At 39.9% G+C, this 21,706-nt stretch overlaps 1 protein-coding gene across 4 annotated transcripts in view; it reads left to right on the plus strand.

Annotated features, from left to right (window-relative positions):
- TRIP12 (thyroid hormone receptor interactor 12) overlaps positions 1 to 11,744 on the plus strand; it is a 69,362-nt gene extending 57,618 nt beyond the window's left edge. For all 4 annotated transcript variants that reach the window (XM_081910285.1, XM_081910286.1, XM_081910287.1 and 1 more), the window contains exons 32-42: positions 193 to 335; positions 1,070 to 1,226; positions 2,667 to 2,765; positions 4,393 to 4,507; positions 4,878 to 5,032; positions 5,468 to 5,632; positions 6,849 to 7,013; positions 7,675 to 7,788; positions 8,759 to 8,853; positions 9,021 to 9,124; positions 10,254 to 11,744. In XM_081910285.1, coding sequence (XP_081766411.1) covers positions 193 to 335; positions 1,070 to 1,226; positions 2,667 to 2,765; positions 4,393 to 4,507; positions 4,878 to 5,032; positions 5,468 to 5,632; positions 6,849 to 7,013; positions 7,675 to 7,788; positions 8,759 to 8,853; positions 9,021 to 9,124; positions 10,254 to 10,450 — 1,509 coding nt within the window. In that variant the 3' untranslated portion in view covers positions 10,451 to 11,744. The remainder of the gene's footprint in view (positions 1 to 192; positions 336 to 1,069; positions 1,227 to 2,666; positions 2,766 to 4,392; positions 4,508 to 4,877; positions 5,033 to 5,467; positions 5,633 to 6,848; positions 7,014 to 7,674; positions 7,789 to 8,758; positions 8,854 to 9,020; positions 9,125 to 10,253) is intronic.
- Positions 11,745 to 21,706: the final 9,962 nt, after the last annotated feature.

Here is a 21,706-nt window from a genome sequence, read left to right on the forward strand (position 1 = left end):
ATCCAAAAGTCAGGAGAAAGTGAAGGAGCATGTGTTCATTTGGCTAGTTTCTGACTTGCAAGATGTGGTTTGCAGGGAGCCCATGTTAGGCTAAAGGCACAGTCACTGCGTTCCCGTGTTTTGTAAAAATGAACAGTCTTGGTAGTGAATGAGTTTTTCTAAATAGAAGCAACTTTCTTTTTGATATTGTAGAATGCAAGCTGTAAAGAGATTATTCCAACATCAGAATTTATCAACAGTAAACTCACAGCAAAGGCAAACAGACAGCTTCAAGACCCTTTGGTGATAATGACAGGAAACATACCAACATGGCTGACAGAGCTTGGGAAATCATGGTATGGAATTTGACTATAAACCATTATTGTACTGTGGAGATTTTGAGCAGACTCTTTGCAACACTAGAATTTTTATAAAGGAATGAAGGAGTGAGGGAGATGATGCAGAACTTTGAAATTTCATATTGAGCAGGTCAGGAGGAATTCAGAAGTTTGTAGGCCTGCAACAAAACAACCATTTAAACAGGATAGGTGACTTTTAAGAAGAGGCATCAAGTTTTAAACATGAATATATATTTCATGATATCTAAATTTCTCAAGTGGAGTCAGGTTGCCATATGCTGTTTCCCTGTGCAATGGTTTATTCAAGCTTGAGGAAGGCTTAGTTGAAAACAACTTTAAGGCTTTTTTCTTTGTTCCAAAAATAATATTCACAAACTTCAAGGACTAAGTAAAGAATGTTAACAAGATCCAGGTACTGCCCACATGGCAGGTCTTTTTTTTTTCTCTTAAGAGGCTTCGCCTGCATCCAGCATGGAAACATAATTTGTTATCAAGCTAGTCTTTTTTGTAGGCTTTTTTGCAAGGTTTTTTTTTTAAAAAAAATTAATGCATTGTTTTAATTGGTATTGTAAGCTGCCTTGAATTTATATATAGAGATAAATATTTTTAATAAAATATTTTTAAATAAATAAAATGTTTTAAATCAAACATTTTCAACTGTTGTCATATATAGCCTTGCTTAACTTCCAAGTAATAAACTTGCAGCGTAAAACTCATCTTTCTTTTTACAGTCCTTTTTTCTTTCCGTTTGACACACGGCAAATGCTATTTTATGTAACCGCCTTTGACCGAGATCGAGCCATGCAGAGACTGCTGGACACCAATCCAGAAATCAACCAGTCCGATTCTCAGGATAGCAGAGTGGCACCACGACTAGACAGGAAGAAGGTAACTTTATTATTGGGGGTGGGGGCCTGGCAGGAAAGAAATGACCTCATTGAACCCCTCATAGGTTTAGAATAAGCTTCTTTTCTATAACTGAATTACATTAGTTATAGGAAGAAGTTGGGGAAGTCTGCAGTTCACAGTGAGGCCTTTTCGAAGCTACTGTGAAGCAGTAAATATGATTGTTGTCATGGTTTATAAATGATGCTCACTTACTAATTTTTATGTTTTCTAGAACACCTAAATCCTCTGATCTGTAACCTGAAATGAATTCTTGCTTCAAGAATGATTATTTTTTTCTTCAAATACAATTGCAAATGCAAAGTGTAGGGAGATCCAATATCAAATACAGCAGAATAGTTATGAAGGGTTCATTTGGCTTGGGCAAGTGGGCACTAGGCAATAACAAGCAATCCTGTTGCTTGAAGGCAGGAAAACATCAGCTTTCCAAAGGAATCTTTGACTCACCCTTCCCTTGGAGTGAAAGTTTATTTTGCTGCCTTACTTGAAGAGAGCTTATGTCTTGCTTGGGCTCTTGTGGGTTTGTTTTACTGTTAGGGTTAGGGTTAGGGTTAGGGTTAGGGTGGTTTGTGAGTGGGCTGAAAGTGTAATTGGTCAGGTGAGGATAATGATGATGGGAGCGGGATTTTTTACTGATTCCCCATTCCCTCTGTAGCGCCCCCTCCCCAAATGCACTCTTAAGACCCTTTGGAACAATGTGGGAGATGGTGGTCAGAGGACTGCATTTGGATTGTCTCTTAGTTCAGACCCAGGTCATTAAGCCTGAGCCGCCATTCACCATAAACCACCATTAGCAGAATTGACAGCTTTAAGTGTGCATTGTATATTGCGCTTCCTTCCATAATGTTTCCTTTTGAAATGTTTAACATAACCTTTTTTGTTAAATGTCATCCTGTACTTGATCGCCTTTTATAATGTTTTATTTTGAAATCTTGTTTCCTGTTGATTATGTTTGTTTGAATTTATACTTTATATTTGACCTTATTCTGGATTGATTTATTTGATGTTTTAATGTAGGTTGTAAACGGCTTTGAGATTTTCCCCCCTTAAAAATATAAAGTAGTATAGAAATGAAATTAACAACAACAACAACAACAAATAAATACAAACAAATGAGAAAAAACCCCTACACACATCTCTCCACTGGATCAAAAAGTCTTCCATCAACGGAAGAACACAATTTAATGCAAACCAACCCTAAAAATCAAGGCCTCCTGTAATTAATGCAATGAGAAAGGGATTTTTACTAGTTTTAGGGAAATACTTCAGTATCTAATGCAAGTACTACACTACATAAAATGCCCTCTAAATATATAATTTAGAGGGCGTTTTGACTTGGGCCGTTATCTGTGATCTTTGCTTTCAATACTACAATTGGCTTGTGAAGACTAAAAATAATACCTGCCTTTCATTGACACACAGCGCACTGTGAACAGAGAGGAACTGTTGAAACAAGCTGAATCGGTGATGCAGGATCTGGGCAGTTCAAGAGCAATGTTGGAAATCCAGTATGAGAATGAAGTAAGTAATGACTATAGCTATCTGTCTCTGCATGCACTGGTAATTGTTTATTTTCCAGTTACAAGGAAGTTGAGCAGTAGTCTAGAGTGATCCCGTTGGCACATCAGTTATGGTTTGCCTAGCTTAGAATCATAGAATCATAGAGTTGGAAGAGACCACAAGGGCCAAGCAGGAAACACCATCAGAGCACTCCTGACATATGGTTGTCAAGCCTCTGCTTAAAGACCTCCAAAGGAGGAGACTCCACCACACTCCTTGGCAGCAAATTCCACTGTCGAACAGCTCTTACTGTCAGGAAGTTCTTCCTAATGTTTAGGTGGAATCTTCTTTCTTGTAGTTTGGATCCATTGCTCCGTGTCCGCTTTTCTGGAGCAGCAGAAAACAACCTTTCTCCCTCCGTGGTTTTTCTGAACATCTGAAGTCCGCTAACAGATCATATTTTGCTTTCTGTTAGTATGGCAAGCTCACAACAGCATAGCCACTTTGACAACTATCGGGCTGTCTCAGTACACTGTGGGCCTGACACATGCTGCAGATCATTTCCTCAACCTGGTTTTTGCTGCAGTTTGGCCTGAAGATGGTGCCATAGAATTGTAGGGTTGAAAGAGCTCCTGAAGGTCTTCTGGTCCAATCCCTTGCAGTGCAGGCTTGGTAATCAGGGGTCTTGGAGTCACATTTTTGTCCGGGTTGTTTTAATTATGGTTTGGTGTAACACGTGAGCTCAACATTTTATTAGGCCACCTCAGATGTTTGTCAAGCTACATAGCAGCTAAAAAGCAAACCAAGCTTTGGAGGAACAAGTTGTGGCTTATTTGTTTGGTTTAGAGTTACAGTGGTACCTCGCAAGACGAATGCCTCACAAGACGAAAAACGTGCAAGACGAAAGGGTTTTTCGTTTTTTGAGTTGCTTCGCAAGACGATTTTCCCTATGGGCTTGCTTCGCAAGATGAAAACGTCTTGCGAGTTTGCTTCCTTTTTCTTAAAGCCGTTAATACCCAGGGAATCCACGCTCCGCAAGACGAAAGAATCGCAGTACGAAACAACTCGCGGAACGAATTAATTCCGTCTTGCGAGGCACCACTGTATATGGCTTGTGTGTAAGGGCTCTCCAAACCCTCAAAGGGTTCTGTTCAGAGTGTTAGAGGTTTTCTGTCTAGGACTGATGCTCTCTGATAAGATAGAATATGGTGCCAAAATATTTATGAAAGGATTGCTTGCAGTTTGCCCTTCATTCTTTTGAAGCAAATCAAAATCCCAGCACTATCTTGGTACTCTCATACTATAGTTGTAGCATGCAACTCTGAAACCAAAATCAAGTATCCAGTTGTGATACAATGATGCTTTTTCCAGTACAGTGATTACACAACTATTTTCTATCCCGGCTCCATCTTTCAAAGCATCATTCAGAGTCCCCTGCAGCAATATCAATATGCAAATGTTTTAAGTTCTGAATTAAACAATTTGTCTAAAAAAATCCCCGAGTTTAACATAATTAAGCCGCTTCTGTTGCACATTTCTGCCAACAATTCCTCCTCTACCTTCATTCCTGCAATTAGCATTTCTTGTTGCAGAAAACATGTCTGGACTTTCTACATACATCTCTAAATTACTATTTTTTTCTCAAAAGGTTGGCACTGGTCTTGGACCCACACTGGAGTTTTATGCACTTGTATCTCAGGAACTACAGAGAGCAGACTTGGGCTTGTGGAGGGGTGAAGAAGTTACTCTTGCTAATCCTAAAGGTAACTATAATGATCATCTTGATATTTTCAGAGGGTGGAATTTTCAAAGCTTATACTGCATTGTTGCAGGAGATAAAATTGTATCCTTTATGTGTAGCTTTAAAGTATTGAAAGGAGCTCCATAAACCGTCCTTTAACAGAAACATAAATATTATCCGTGGATTATACTTGCTTTGACATACTACTAAGCTTTTGCTCTATTTTGAAGCAAGATAATGCAGTTGCTGTTGTAACCCTATGTTGTAAGCTGACTGTATATCTAAATGCAGTTCATCTCCTTGAGTTAGTGTTTTAAAACTAGAACATTAGTTTGAGCCAACTTATAACTTTGACTTGTGTATAATTTTACTGTTTGTGTTTCTTTAAACAGGAAGCCAAGAAGGGACCAAATATATTCATAATCTTCAAGGTCTGTTTGCACTTCCCTTTGGCAGAACAGCTAAACCTGCTCATATTGCTAAAGTTAAAATGAAGTTCCGTTTTCTGGGAAAACTGATGGCAAAAGCAATCATGGATTTTAGATTGGTAAGAGTGGAACTGGTTTTAAATTTAAAGTAGCCTCTGCTATACAATATAGCCTTCAAGCTGAAATTGCAATTCTAAAAGCCTGGCTTCAAGGTTCTAGTTGTGAAAAACATACTGTTGGAAGTAGCAGCTTCTGAATTTAGATGGCTAATACACATTAATGATCCCCAAATGATTAGCTACATACAGCAATGGCTCTCTAGTGCATTAGTCTTCATCTTAAGTATGTTAAGTAGTACAATAATAGAGTAATTGGAAACTTAATACTTAAACATCATCCATGGCATTTATACAAATGGCATTTACTAGACTTATAGCAGGCAATTGCAATTTTGCCTTTTTCAGTTGTTACTTGGTGGCATGCGGGTACGTAGAGGTTTACACGTCCCTTTAAGTTTGGTTTTCAGATAAAGGGAAACTGTTTTTTCCTACCAGGTGGACCTTCCCCTTGGCCTTCCTTTTTACAAATGGATGCTGCGACAGGAGACGTCGCTAACATCTCATGACTTGTTTAACATTGATCCTGTAGTAGCCAGATCAGTATACCATCTTGAAGAAATTGTGCGGCAAAAGAAAAGACTTGAACAGGATAAATCGCAGGTAGGTATAATTATAGAACAGAAGATGCCAAATTTATCCATCTGACTTTCTTACTTGGTAGCTAGAACTGTGGCAAATAGTAGTCCATTTGATGGGATGCTTTGGCCATGTCTTAAGTGGTAGACAGATTGCATACTGGCAAGAAGTGATTTTTGTACTGTATTTTCATAGTTTACTTCTATATTCAAAATTGTAACCTGGTTAATCTAAACTACAGTTAACTTATGAAGCTGGTTTGATTCAACTATCATTTGAAGTTGACTTGTTTCAGCTAACCATAGTTAAAATTAACCACAGCGTGTTCAGGGTTTGGATGACATTTCCAAGCTTCTCCTTGTGGCTGCAGCAGAGAGCATGTAAATCTGAGGCTCTCTGCAGCTTGTTTTCATAAGATCAAATTGTGGTTTAGCATTTAACATTTTATCCAACACAATCAGTGTTTTACATAAACATGCCTGCACAAATCTTGGATTCATGCCTCACCTCTCTCTTTTGTGTGAATATTAAAAAGCAGATAAGTGCTTTCAAGTAATGGAAAGAGTGCTTTCAAATATCCAGCCATAGTTACCTCTGACATCTGACCACAGGAACTGGTTGAGAACAAGTAGAGTTTAAACTCTACTTGAAAAACATGTTTTTAACAAACCACAGTTCCCAAGCTTTAATGTCTTGGAAGAACTGTGATAAGTTTAAAATGGCCTTTGCACGAGGGTGCAGCATGGTTTATTGTTGTACTTGGCCATACTTATATTCTGTGAATGCTGTTGGTCAGTTTTCTGATAATCTTGTGACCTCTATGCATAGCTAAGGCTAAGTTGAATGTTAATGGCATCCTATTTTCTTGGATTTTTACTTTACATTGTGTTGAAGTGCTTGGGCCTGCTGATACCACATATACAACTTTTAATAAAAGTGCAAACAACTCAGTGTTGTGCTTATCCAATCCTTCCATCAGAACACACCTTTTTTCTTACTTGATGAAATTCTCCCCCCTCTCTTTCCCCCATGCACTGTTCTAGGGGTTCTTCTGACACCCCTCCCCCAGCAGATTTCAGGGAGATGCAGCAGCATGCAATGGGGAGGAAGGGTCTGTTGTGGGCTCCTGCTGGCTTCCATGATCATGTGGAGTTCAATGAATGTTAGCCACTTTATGAATATTACACTATAGAAGGCTATACCTAAAATTTCTAAGTTGTCACTTACATTTTATCTTTAGACCAAAGAAAGTCTACAGTATGCGTTGGAAACACTGACCATGAATGGCTGCTCAGTAGAAGATCTAGGGTTGGACTTCACCCTCCCAGGCTTTCCAAACATAGAGCTGAAAAAAGGAGGGAAAGATATACCTGTCACCATCCACAATTTAGAAGAATATCTCAGAGTAAGTAACAAGAATGTTGGAAGGGTCTGCTGGGTCCAGAAGTCTTCCCCCCCTTTTTTTTACTAGAGTATTAACTCCAAACAACAATGACTGGTCTATATGCATTACCCTAAGGTATTGAGTCACATTGTGTTGAAGTTAGTAACCAAAGGGCTCCCCAAGAGATGTAACTATTTGAACAGTGTAAATACAGACCAACTAATTAGCATTTCCCCCCTAACTAGTATCTGTGTAGACATGTGTGCTAGTACAATGAGTTAATACATTTTTCGAGAGAGCTATCTATAGTTGAAGTGTTGTCTACCTAGCTCTCTAGTACCAGCTTAATTTTAATTTGACACCTAGTAAGACGAATGTACCAACTTAGCCACAATTAGAATTGTTGTTGTTGTTCTTCACTAGACCAGCTTTGCTCTCTTGGTGACTAGCCAATCCTGAAAATATTGCTGTCCTCTTACTTTACTATTTTCAGTAACTGGGAAATAAAGGGTGTTGACTTGAAGGACACTTCTCAACCTTGCTTTCTTTTTCCGTGCTATAGTTTAGGTACACGGCTGTACTTTAGTTTCCTCTCCCCGGATCATCATCTTTCTTAATAATAATGCATTATTTAAAATTGCTGTAATTTTACAGTTGTATGTTTCTGTGTGTTTTTTTGCAGCTGGTTATCTTCTGGGCACTAAATGAAGGTGTTTCCAGACAATTTGATTCCTTCAGAGATGGATTTGAATCGGTCTTCCCCCTCAGTCACCTTCAATACTTCTATCCCGAGGAGGTTAGTACCCTCATGCCAGGTGCAATAACTTGGTTCATCTGACCTGCTTGCTCAGCTTTTGATGGTGTGCATGTTGGCTCCCTTGGCCAATAAAGCGAGATGAGAGCCGCAAACCCAGAGTTGGTCATGACTGGACCTAATGGTCAGGGGTTCCTTTACCTTTACCTTATGTGAGGAGCTGGAGTTCTGTAGAAGGGTCCAGCCGTCTCTTAATACAATTTTTCCAGCACCCTCATAAATACAGTCGTACCTTTGAATTTGATTGGAATCTGTTCCGGATGTCTGTTCAATTTCCAAAACGTTCGGAAACCAAAGCGCTGCTTCTGATTGACTGCAGGAAGCTCCTGCAGCCAATCAGAAGCCACTGAAGCCCTGTCGGACGTTCAGCTTCCAAAAATAGTTCACAAACCGGAACAGTCACTTCTGGGTTTGTGTTGTTCAGGACCCAAATGTTCAAGAACTAAGCTGTTCGAAAACCAAGATACTACTGTATACTGTTTCCAGACTTACTGTGGTAGTCATGAAATTCAAATCATTTGTAACTTTTCTAGCATGTTGTACTTAAATAGTCAAATGTATGTAGAAAAGAAGTACATAAAAGGACTGTAACTCTAACAAAATAATTAATTCTATATATCATAGTTCGGTCCTGAATATTTCATATTAAAAATTCAATAATTATCCAAAGAGATCTGGCTTAGATTACTGTGTTTGAAACAAAGTTGATTTTAAGTTTTGGAAGAACTAAAAGGAGTGGAGAGAAAGGACGCCTTCAAAAATTTGGATTCTGAGTTACAGAATCAGAGTTGGCATGAAACTTCATCTCTGAAGTTTGGTTAGGTGGTAATACTTTTAGCTTGTGTGCAGGGAATTGTATTAATCATGTGATAATTCAACAACAAATTGATGTTCTCTCTTCTCTCTCTCCCCCACCCCCTCGGTTCCACTCTGGCATTCTATGTTGTTATAGCTGGATCAGCTTCTGTGTGGTAGCAAAACAGATACTTGGGATGCAAAGACATTGATGGAATGTTGCAGGCCAGATCATGGTTATACACATGACAGGTAATCACAAAGTAATATAATTTGTTGCTAGTTGGCAGTGATCTAATGTGTGCAATGTCTCAAACAGCTTTTTGTGTTGTAGCTTTATTAAGATAGCTACTTTTTGATTCCTCAGTGGATGTTCTGTTTAACAATCTCTATTCCCCCCCCTTTTTTTTAAATTCTAGTCGTGCTGTGAAGTTCCTGTTTGAAATTCTCAGTAGTTTTGATAGTGAGCAGCAAAGATTATTTCTCCAGTTTGTGACTGGTAGCCCTAGACTGCCAGTAGGAGGTGAGTGTTTTTTATAATATTGGCTAAAAGCAAGTGCAAATGCAATAGCTATATTCATATGTTGAAAACCATATTTACTATGTTGAATCCTCCAGAGTAAAAACTCTGTTGTGCTATAAGCTAGTAGAAGTCTATCCTTTTGAACTGTGTACTAATACAACGGCTTTGATTTAAAAGAGGGATGGGGAACCTGTGACTTTCAAACTCCCACCATTCTGTCTGTGGGCTGTGCTGGCCAGAGCCGATGGTAGTTGGAGTCCAAAAACATTTAGAGAGGCCACTGGTTTCCCTTCCCTGATTTCAAAATAAAGTCATTGACAATCAATTTGCACATGTACACAAAGCCTACTGGGTTCAGTAGGACTTAACTCCCCGTTAAGTATTCATTAGGCTGCAGCCTTACTTAGCCCAGTGCATAAGAACCTATAATAAAAGCTGAGCATCCCTGTGTTTTGCTAATAGACAAAAAGGTGAGTGTTAACCTTATGTTCTACTTGTCTAGGATGAGTTGCTAATGTCTCTAGGCAAAGACTCAATTTGTCGCACTGGTAGAACTTCATATGGAATGACTGTACCAGTATGATATATGACTAATTGTGGCATTTGCTTCGTTAGAGCCTAAGTTCTTGGCTACTGGGAGAGGAGCAGAAATCATGCATATGCAAACTTGGTTGGAGCCCCATCATGGCTGCTGCCTGTCCCTTTTTGTTGCTAAAACATCTGCTTCCTCTTTAATGTTAGAGGCCATCTGTGTGCAGCTTCCAGAATTGCTCTGTGAAAGAAAAGCTATGACAACCACAGTCATGATTCCTCTTCTAGAGTTAGGATTCTTTATATTAGACAAGGGCGTACCACATGCACAACTGACATTGCAGTGCTACAGAGGCAGGCTACATAAGAACCTTTTCACACATTGGAGCCCATAAGCCTTTTAATGCTAGAAGAGTGAGTGAGCAGGTGATTTTGCAGGGGTGAGGGATTCCGTTTTCACACGGCTGAGTTAATCCACCTAAGTAATAAAGAAAGCAGCACGAAGAATGCAGTCTTTTTCTGAGACCAATAGCTTAATGCTCTTAAACTTTCTTAATATTAAATCTGTCGTGAACTTCGTTGTTTTTCTTCTTCTTAGGCTTTCGGAGTTTGAATCCTCCACTTACAATTGTACGCAAGACATTTGAGTCTACAGAAAATCCAGATGACTTCTTACCCTCAGTAATGACTTGTGTAAACTATCTCAAGTTGCCAGACTATTCAAGTATTGAGATAATGCGTGAAAAACTCTTGATAGCTGCAAGAGAAGGGCAGCAGTCATTCCATCTTTCCTGATCACAATGAAAAATGCAATGTCTGCCTGTTACAGCAAAAAGAGAATCATGATTCTTTTCTAAATGTATCATCTGAGTCGAGGAAACGTAACGCCTCCTTGTAGAAAACGGCTTGCAGATTATAAACAAAGACACTAGGTTGATACTCATTAAAGGCCCCATGGACTTAAAAGTGATCAGGCCCTAAAGTTGTTGTGACAAGGTTTCTTTAGCAAGTTCTTGTTTTAAATTATCATTTATCGATGAGTGAAGTTTAACTTGCTTTGCTGTGTGAAATTTAAAAAGGGATGTTTTTTCAGGCTGGAACAATAAATGTTGCTGTGCAGTTTAATACTGGGCTGTGTGTATCCATCTAGCCAAGTCTGCAGTTTTTTCCTCCCAAAGACAACTTTGTACATAAGTACAGAAATTGAAAAACATGTATTGGCACATCTAGTTAAGTAGACTAGTTCTGTGTACCATCACTTGCCCCTGATTTCCCTCCCTCATGTATTGTCTGATGTGCAATCCACATGGCTCTCTGTGTACTCCACTTGCAACAATTGTTACATTTTGGACATGGGCATTTACTGGTCCATGTTTTCTCAAATTAAGAAATAATTTAATTTTATTAAATATATTGTCAATAATTCCGCCTTTGTAAGTAGGTAGAATCTTTCTTATAGCTTAGTTTAATGTAGTAGTAGGATATATTGGCTACAATCTTTACCAGAAAATACTCTAGAGCCATTCACACAGTGATTTAGGCAACAGCCTCTTACTGGTGGGCTAGGATGAAATTGATTTTTCTTGTGTAGTTGAAAAACTCAACAACCGATTGGTCTGGCCAATATTTATGGTGTGGCCAGAGCATTTTGAATTGATGTAAAGTTTTTTATAAAGTCGAATTAGTATTTTCCTTCCCTGCTCAATCCTTTCCCCCTGATTTAAGTTTTTTCCCCCTGTACGTCCTCTTCCGTCCCCTAAGCCCTCCCCTAGCACCTTGCCCCCCAGCACTGGTGTGGATCAAAACAGTTCAGCATTTCTTTTGACACAGATAAAACACATGTAAGCAATGCTCTGTCCGATTGTTTTCTGTGCTGATTTCTCAAATCTGCAATAATTTACTTCATCAGGTTAATGTTTTTACCTGAATATAAATAAAGTTTGCTTCACCTTTTTGTTCATAGTTCTGTACTGTATGCATAAGTTCAATTGTGTAAATTATTCCAATGCAAGTAAATCATCTTAATTCTCCTTGGCTAGCTAGCCACCTTGTCATGGATGATTTACCATTAAAACAAGAGTTTGCAAGATCTGGTATTCTTTTATTTTTATATGAGTTCAAAAACAAGACTATTCCAAAACATTCCCGAGATGTACATCCTGTATAGTTCATCTCTTAAATGAAAATCTGACAGAGATTACTTTATTCAACTTTGAGAAATCAAAATAAAACACTTGAGTGCTGTTAATTTGGTTGGATGATCAGGGTAGAATATCTATGAAACATCAGCAAGTTTCCTTTTCAGACGAAGAACCTGTAACCACACAATGTACTTCAGTACATGTAACTGACATTCTCTTTTAAGTTAATGTTCACTGAATTAAATGGGACTGGCCATACTGTGCACCACTGAACTGTGATGGGAAGCTGAATGTGAAATCCTTGTGCAAAGACTCTGAGCAGTCTGTCAGATTAGAGCTGAATGGAAGTGCGTCACAGTGGACATAACAATTGGTCATGCAGAACATGGCTAGCATTTCGTAGAAACCGAAAGGCAGTGTTAAAAAGTATGGACTGGTATTTAAAAACTGTTCTGATAACGCTATCAAAACTTGGCACAAAAGACTCGTGTTTATAGTGTGTTGATAGCAACTTGTTCTTTTTTTTAAGGTTCTATATTTTAAAAAGACTGACTTATGTAAAAATATTTTGTATTAAAATATCATCTGTATTGATATTTTTTTACCCATGTTGTCTCCCTACAGAACCTGGCTTTCATTGACTTGTAGTTCTTAAATTTAAATAGTTTATACTAGCAATCCAGTGCCTGAAAGTCCATGCGGCTTGGGGGGCTGCCATTTGAGAAAAAGCATGTCTGTACACTTAGATATGGGGCTGGTGGCAGCTAAAGATTGTATTAAATGCAACAAACACATGTATCTAATGGAATGGCTCGTGATGAAGCCTAACTCTGGCATTCTGGATGTTTGTAGAAAATGCTTGCAAACTCTGGTTTCCCAGAGCATAATGTGGGGCACTGATTGTGGTGTCCTGAATGACATATCTCTGCAGTTAATAAAAGGATTGACAATAACCGCTTTGAAGAGGTCAGTAATGCTACAGAAACAGTCTTTTATGAGTTGCTATATTACCAGTTTTCTGTAGGTTATCACTGTTACCAGGAATAAAATGCTCATCTCAAACTAGACTAATTGATGAACTGTAGTGCTTGAAAGCAACTACTGAAGTTCAGTGAAGATGGATTCCTTGACTCCTACTTCCGCGTTCTCTTGTGCAAAGCTGGGTGTAATCAAAAGAAATAACTGAAATTCTGCCTAAGCAAAATGAATTTAGCAATAACTACCATGCAAATCAACCAGATTTATGAATTGGTAACTGGTGAAAGCAGAGCTTTCCAAACTCTTCATGTTGGTGACACACTCTTTAGACAGGCATCATTTTGTGACACAGTAATTCAGTTTTACTAGAGAACCAGAGGTTAAACTAGCCCCTTTCCAACCCTGGGAGGAGTGGGTAGCATTCGCACGACACTGCAGTTGTTGCACTAACATGTTGCAACACACAGTTTGGGTTAAAGAAGAGGAAGCGGTGAATGGGCAGTTCTCACAATGGAATAACGTAAGAGGGTTGTGCCCCCCAATGTTCTCTATTGGGTCTGTGACTTGCTCATCAATGATCTGGTGAGAAGGGAGTAGCAATGTTTGATGATAATACCAAGTTATTTAGAAAAACAAAAATAGCTGATGAAGAGCTCCAAAAGCATATTTCCAAACTAGACAAATAGGCAGTATAATGGCACATTCACTTTAATGGTAGCAAGTGTAAAATGATGTACAACATGGCAAATTCCTAACTTTTAGACTCAAATGGGGCCTGAGCTGGCGGTTAGCGAGCAGGAAAGGGATCTTGGGGTTGTGATGGGTAGCTCAATAAAAGTGGCAACACAATGTTGGAACATTGGGAGAGGTCAAAAATAAAATGACCGATAATAGCTGCCCATTATACCTTTATAGAAGTCTGGTGTGACTTCACTTGAAATATTGTGCACAGTTCTGGTCATGGTACCTCCAAAGGGTATCTTGGACAAAAGGTACAGAACCAGCTGCCTTTTGCATATAGCCTGCAATATTTGAGATGACTATAGTTTGGAGGAGGAAAGGGAAGTAAGGGTAGATAGGATAGAAATTCATAAAATTATACACAGTACTGAAAGAAGACAGTCTTCTTCCCACATAATACTAGAACCGGAGGCCATCCAATGAAACTGTCCATGTATGTTGAGAAGTACTTTTTTGTCTGTCTTGAATCTGCTCCCAGAATGGAGTTTGGTAGTGCCCATCACTACATCTCGTGTTATGTTGTAAACTACCCCATGATCCTTGGATGAAGAAATTAAATAATGATGATAATTATGGAAGGGAAGGGCTTGGTAGTTCTACTGTTCTCAGGATTTTGGGGGCAGCAACCTGGAAGAGGGCTTTATCTGTAGCAGCCTCCAACTTGTGGAATTCCCTCCCTGAAGTTGCCAGATGCAACTTCACTATACAGGTTTCTGGGTCTGCTGAAGACAAATCTCTTCACCCTGGCCTCTTGACACATTGAGATGTGTGCTTTCAGGAGCAGCGCTATTCTTGTGACCTAATCTAACGTTCTGAACTTTAAATAATTGTAGCCTACCCCGGGACCTGCTGGTTAAATATCAATAGCAGATACCAGTTGCCACTATGAATTGGGCCTTTTTGTCTGATTTAGCAGGGCTACACCCGTGAGAACATTTTTCTTAAGTGTGTGACACTGATTCTATAAGATGAATCCTGTAAATCTGCTGAATGCAAAATACTTTATATTGGCATTGCTAAATTTGGCTGCTGCTAATAATGGCCAAAGGATACAACATCGGAAACTTTCTACCCCTTCCAACTGAAAGCATTTTGACAACCCCACTGGTTTTGAAGTTTCAGACTTTGACAGTACACTTTAAAGCATATCTGTGACACTGCAGTGGTAGGAACCGAGGTTTGTTACTTTTTTAAAAAGCTGGCTCTATACAAAAGCTGAGCTGTGTCCAGTATCTCACTTTCTGTATAATACAGCTGCATGATTCATGCTACTTCCACAGCTGAAAATCATCCCTACTTCATGTGATGCAACTTCATTAATACATCTTGGCTGGGGTGGAAATTAACTTCCACGATGCCATTTTTGTAGGTTTTCCAGACATAGCTCATTTCCAACTTTTGAAAACTAGAGTTGGGCTGTACCAACCTTTTAGTCTGATCAGATAGCAGGGTTCTTATGCTGAAATAAACATTCCTGTATGGGTCTACTTCTGTATCTGCAATCATTCATCCATTTTTACTGAACAAATAGCTGTTGCTTCTGCCCTTTGAGTTTGTAGCAGCAATTAGTATTTCCTCATTACCTTTTTGTCAAACACATGTGAACAGTGTGGAATAAGTACTTGAAACTAAGCTTCTATACATAATCCTTGTCTGTGTGTCCCTTAGCATTAACCATGAAAATAGTGACAACACTTCTCTACTTATCTAAGCTACTGTTCTAGTCATTTGTGACCTCTCCTTCCTTGGGTCTTTCCCCAAAAGAATCCCAGATTCTTGAGTTGGTGTTCCTAAATGTGTGATCCTGTTTCGAGAACTGGGTCATTTTAAGATAATGTTAAAAGCTAAGGAAAAGCAACCCTTGTTATTTTTTTGTCTTCTAAAGGTATAATTCAGCAGCCTAAGTAGTTTACACTGTACCACCTTTCAAACATCGAAGTGGACAAATCCATAAAAATCACCTAGGCTACCCACTTTCGATTACTCCAGGGGTGGCAAACCTTTTTCCAGCCAAGGGCTGCACTGATCCATGGTCAACCACCTGGGGTCCATATGTCAACATGAGTATGGATGAATTGTTTAAAGTGGGTGTTACCATCCTTTTTGTTTTTGAGGACACATTTGGAGGGGGTCACAAGAATCTCTTGACATCACAGAATTGCAGCAGTCATCATTTTTAACAATCATAAGAATTGGAAGGGACAACAAGGGTCATCTAAGTCCAACTTCCTGCAATGCAGGAATCTTTTGCCCAACATGGAGCAAAATGTTTTGCTTTATTTATTTTTAATATTGTGGAGTCCTGAAAAAAATTAGGGCGTATACAGCCCATGGCCCACAGGTTAGACCGTCAAGAACCACCTGCAGCTGAAAGAATTGGGGTCAGTCAGTACCCATGTGGTTTGAAGAAGAGGATTTGGAAATCTTGATGCTGCCTATCTAATGGAAGTGACTTCTTATATAGCAGTGCTCAGTAGCAGCCAGGAAAATGGGCCTCATAGGTAAGAGAAACAGTTTTCTGTTGTGCTGCTGTTTTCCCATTGAAGATTTGTTTATTTTACAAGCTGCATAACATTACTTCCTGTGTTCAAACTTTTCTGAGGTTTTAATTACTGTGCAGCCTTTCTCATAATACTTCCTTTCTTCCCTAATGCTTTGGAATCGAGGTGACCTTGAGGACACATTGAGAAATGGTGCTTTATATAATATGTCCATGTTCTTTTATTAATTGCCAGTGGGCTTTCTGAACAGCTGCTGTGTGTTCCTTCAATCAACGATCCACATTTCTAAGGCCTCTTTCTTCTCAGCGAATCCTTTAATTTTAGAGTGTACTGTCTTGTCTAACGTACATGACAGAAACATGAGAGACACTTAGTTTGTAAAATAATTCTGAAATGGAATGATAGCAGAACAGAAGGGAAAGCACTATTTTCTAAATTTTAAAAGTTCATAGAATCTTAAGAGTCGGAAGGAACCCAAGGGCCATCAATTCCAATCCCCTGCAATGCATGAATCTCAGTTGTATTTAATATAGTGCTAAATTAGAGACTTTCAGTGGTAATCTTGTTTCACTGGCCAAACACTTTACAGCAGCAGAATCTTAATTGTGTAAGAGATTGCAGGTTTCTGGTAACCATTGCACACCAGATTTGTGCAATCTGTTGCACAATGAGCACAAATGTTTCAGTGGAATCCTCTGTTGTGCAACATTAAAATTCATCCGTCTGCTAGTACAGTACAGTGGTACCTTGGGTTACATACGCTTCAGGTTACATACGCTTCAGGTTACAGACTCCGCTAACCCAGAAATATTACCTTGGGTTAAGAACTTTGCTTCAGGTTAAGAACTTTGCTTCAGGATGAGAACAGAAATCGTGCTCCGGTGGCGCAGCGGCAGCAGGAGGCCCCATTAGCTAAAGAGGTGCTTCAGGTTAAGAACAGTTTCAGGTTAGGTACGGACCTCCGGAATGAATTACTTAACCTGAGGTACCACTGTACATGTCATGGACTGGTTGGACACAGAGGAATGGTGGGAGGAACCAGTTGGGGAACCCCCAGGGGAAGAAGGCTCAAAGCCAGGGGAATGATGGTGAGACAACATAGAGAGGACTGAAAGGAGGAGGTGTCTGAAACTGAAGAGGTAACAGGGCTGTGGCACAGAGAAGTCCGGAATGAGAAGCAGAAGCTGAAGCAGGAAAGTGCAATGAGGGAGGTCAAGAGGCAGAGATGAGTCAGGCTGGTGAAGAGGCATGGGAGTCCCCGTCCCCCCCGTCCCCCGTTGTGACAAGCTCCCCTTCTCTCTGGTCTTCCAGAACAAGAAGAGGCATTAAGAGGGCAGAGGGACCTTCAGTCTCAGCAACTGGTTCATGGGGGCAAGACCTAGCGGAGATGAGTTGCTGTGCTCAGTAGGCCTGGCACTCCTGTGCTGATCATGTTTTTGCTAATAGTTAACTCCAGTTGCAACAGTGTGATTTACTGCTGGCTTGCTCCTGACACTGCAAGAGCCCTTATTCTAGCTGCAAGAGACCACCAGATACAGCCCCAAAAAGTTGCAAAGCAGTTTTTTAACAAACCCACTTTACAAGGTGATCGCTCTTTCATGTTCATGATGAACAGTGCAATCCTCTGCATGTCTACCTATAAGCAAATCCTATTGAGTTCAGTGGAACTTAACTGTTGCGCAGTGGAAGTTGTTCCATTTGCACAAAGGGCTACATTGACTGCAACCCGTTGTTTCCTACTTGGCCCAGACGGCTTGTTAAATCTTACTGGCAGATAGTTCCACTTCGCTATACTATAGACCTGAAATTATAACCCCTTGTTTGTCATTCAACACACATACAACGTACCACTCATTTTTGTGTGAAGGATGTGTCATTCTGTGTTTTACTGGAAACGGGGCTATAAGGTCTGAGATGATTACTGTAAGTCTATCAGAACAGAATGCTTTGCTGTTTCTGTGAACTGAGAACATTGGGAATCTTCCCTACAGAAAGTGGGGGAAAGCAATGAGGAAAAATAAGGATTTAAGCACTTGATAGAAAATAAATACTGTAATGTGTACGTGTTCATGCGTACTAGTGAACTATTATTTGGTTTATTAAAAATTACCATGAAACTCTTGATAGCTTCAATTGACTATAGGAACACAGAAGTTATGTTTAAGCTGCTGAAGAGCGTGAAACAAATCTTACAAAGTCAACAGTTCTACATGTGCACGGGCACCTGTTTGGGGCAGGGAGGTCAACATTTATCAGAGACCATTCTAGGCCAGGGAGGGGTGGAGAGCCTGTGGCCATCCATACATTGTTGGACTCCAGCTCCCATAAATCCCAGGCATCGCGCTCCAAGGTCAGGGATGATGGGAGTTGTAGTCCAGCAACAACTGGGAGGTTTTAGGTTCCCCATCCCTGCTATAAGGTAACAAAGTAAAATGTATTAAATGCCAACTTGTCAATAGCTCCTATGGTTCCTTCCTTTACTTTGTATCCTCAGCAGTATTTAACTGAATTTCCACTTGCAAGATTGAGTCTTAAGTAGAATATCTCTTTAATAGTGCGTATACATAAATGCTATTTTAGCCAATTACCCGTGAACATATTATTCATCCTATATGCAACAGGGAGTCAAGTTTTTCCCTTTATTTACCCTTGCTTGGGTTTGAAATGCATCGTTAGCCTAATAGCTTATTAGTGCAGCTTGAATCACCGACAGTCTTACTCAACCTTATATCTGAGGATTATCCATATCCGAGTAGCTGAAAGAATTAGAGGAGATCATTCTGTTTTGGATAAATAGCAAATAAAGATATTTTAAAATCCCCTGGATTTCCCTGTTCACGAAACATGCACGCGCGCATACCTAATCACAGATTGCTTCCCATAATAACTCCACATTGGGATATAAAGAGTAGTGCAAAGCATATTTAACTCCTTTGAGAGAACTCTGTGATTTAAATATGGATTCCAAATATGCACAGCAGAGCATAACTCTGGGCTCCTGGGGAATCGCAGAATGTGCTCACTGCAAATATTACAGCTTTACAGTTAGTGCCATTTCTAAATCGAAATTATTAATAATATTGGTCAGGCACGAGATACATTAAAGGGACTGCTCTAGCACAATCAGAACAATTAAGCCATGTTTTCCTCAGTGTTTATTTTCCTTAATAGCTGTCAGTATTGGGCCGTGTACGTTGCTAACAAATTAACTGATTACAGCAAAAGAATGCAAAACCACTCACTTGCATCTGGTTCCTTATTTCTGCTTTATGTGCTGATTTAAAATGTTTGTGGGTCTATAAAAACAACAGCAGAAAATGCAGCCAAATTGTTCCCTGAGGTGAGGAGCCATATATTAATGTGTGTGTGTGTGTGCGTGTGCATCTTTTGCTCAAGTAATGAGAACTCTGGGAAATAAAAACAAAGCACTCAATGTAAAGATATATGTGTATAATTTTATCTCAGTATCCAGGAAAGGTACGTTGCCTCTTTGTCATGTGACTTTGTCAATCAAAGCAGCATTGTCGATAGGATGTGATGCAGTTTGGAAAGCCAATAGCCTTTCTTGCCAGAAGACAGATTGGTCGTGGCTTTGTTACAACTGATCCCAAGAGTGCTTTATGTAGCTTTGTCCTGTGCATGTTTTTACACTGTGTGTAAGATCTGTTGAAGCCAATGGCACTTCCACCCACATGAATGGGAAGACAGTCCAGTGAGTTCTTTTTTTGTAAGTCCTAATTTTTAAAAGAGTTAATATAATAGTCAATAATTCATTAGAATATAATTATTAACAAACTCTTAGAATATCAGCAGATAATAATTAAACAGAAATTCACTCTCGATCATTACAATAAATCATTCCTAAATTATAATAAATAAAAATAGCAGCAAAGTTACAGTACATAAAATACCACAATACATTAAAAAAAACAAAACCATGTGGGAAGATTGAATTGAGCAACAAGATCACATAACTTATGAAATTATTAAAAGATTCTGCCTCCTCAAGCCCTCTTCTCTCTTCCCAGAGGCTTTTGCTGCTCTTAAAGCAATGGCCTGGGACAGGCTGTTGCTCAGCTGGACCTGACTGAGGGTGGGGAGGTGAAGCTCTTTTGCTCTTCCCAAGCTGGCAAGACAGTGAGGCAGAGTAACAAGGTGTTACAGCTACTCACATTTCTGTGCTTCTCTCTCTAGTTACCCCATCCCACTCTGCCCCTTGAACCCTCCTCAATATTCAACATTTCTGTTGGTTGTGGGATGGGGCTAGGGCTGAAAAGGCGGGGGCGCTGTGGGTTAAAACACAGAGCCTAGGGCTGGCTGATCAGAAGGTTGGTGGTTCAAATCTCCGCGACGGGGTGAGCTCCCGTTGCTCAGTCCCAACTACTGCCAATCTAGCAGCTCGAAAGCACGTCAAAGTGCAAGTAGATAAATAGGTACCGCTCTGGTGGGAAGGTAAACGGCGTTTCCGTGCACTGTTCTGGTTCGCTAGAAGCAGCTTAATTATGCTGGCCACATGACCTGGAAGCTGCCTGTGAACAAACACCGGCTCCCTCAGCCTATAGAGCGAGATGAGCGCCGCAACCCCAGAGTCGTCCACGACTGGACCTAATGGTCAGGGGTACCTTAACCTTTACCTTTAAGTTCCACTAAGTTCAATGGGGCTTACGTGCTAGTAAGTGGGCATGAGGTTGTTGTTCAAGTGATGCAGAACATTTTGTTCAAAGCCCTTTTGCTTAAGAGAATTGAGGCATTCAGGCTACATCCATACTCACTAGATAACTTCTAGTGCCCACCTTTCAAAGAAAGATGAAACAATTATAGGAAGTGAAGGGACACAGCTGAAATTGTTTTCTGGGACTGGAAGTTACAGCTATGTTACATCCCATTTTTTCTACTAGGAGATCATATGTCATACAGGGTTCTTCTCTCCAATTTAACTTCACAATGACCCTGTGATGTTTCTTACATGGATCAATAGTCCAAGGTCGCCCAGGGAGTGTTTTGAACCCAGGTCCTAGGTCCAACACTTTAACCACTGCATCACATGGGCTTTCTGTGAAGTGTTCCTTCACATCTTGAAATGACACATGTATGCTCACCTGTAATATTACAGATTGGAGGTATGTTCAGATCATATTTACTTCTTGATAAACAATGCAGGCAGAAATTCAATACACACTTTCCTTGCAGTGAGACGCGGTTCCATGTTTCAAGGTTACGGCTGCCATATAGCTTTCAAGGACAAGCAATAGTCTCTATATAGAAAAGTTTGAGAAGATGACTGGTGTCCTGTTCTCACTATGCCTTTTTAAACCAGTAGCTCTGTAATAGTTGTGAAGGCATAGTTTCATGTGGACCCTTAGTCTGTAATGCATCACACTGGCCTGCTGAGGGCTGTGCAATAGCAATTCATGACAAATAGTGGATTTGTTCCCCTGAGGGTTTTGTTGAGTTCATTTATCTCCCACTAAAAAATAAAGTAGTTCAGGCAAGCCTGAAATCTGCCTGACACTGCTGCAGAGGAAGCCTGGACGGATCGACTTAATTTTTATTTTTACGTTACTAGAACCAGGAATCTAAAAGCAGAGTGAGCTGCAAAATAGTGGCTAGCATGTGAGCAGGGACCTGCTCTAAGAGTTAAAGAATAGGGTGCCTCTGAGCAGAACTGAATTCATAGTCCTGTCGCACAC

Source organism: Podarcis melisellensis, assembly GCF_964234715.1.
Source record: "Podarcis melisellensis genome assembly, chromosome: 5".
In the NCBI taxonomy this organism is placed as follows: Eukaryota; Metazoa; Chordata; class Lepidosauria; order Squamata; family Lacertidae; genus Podarcis; species Podarcis melisellensis.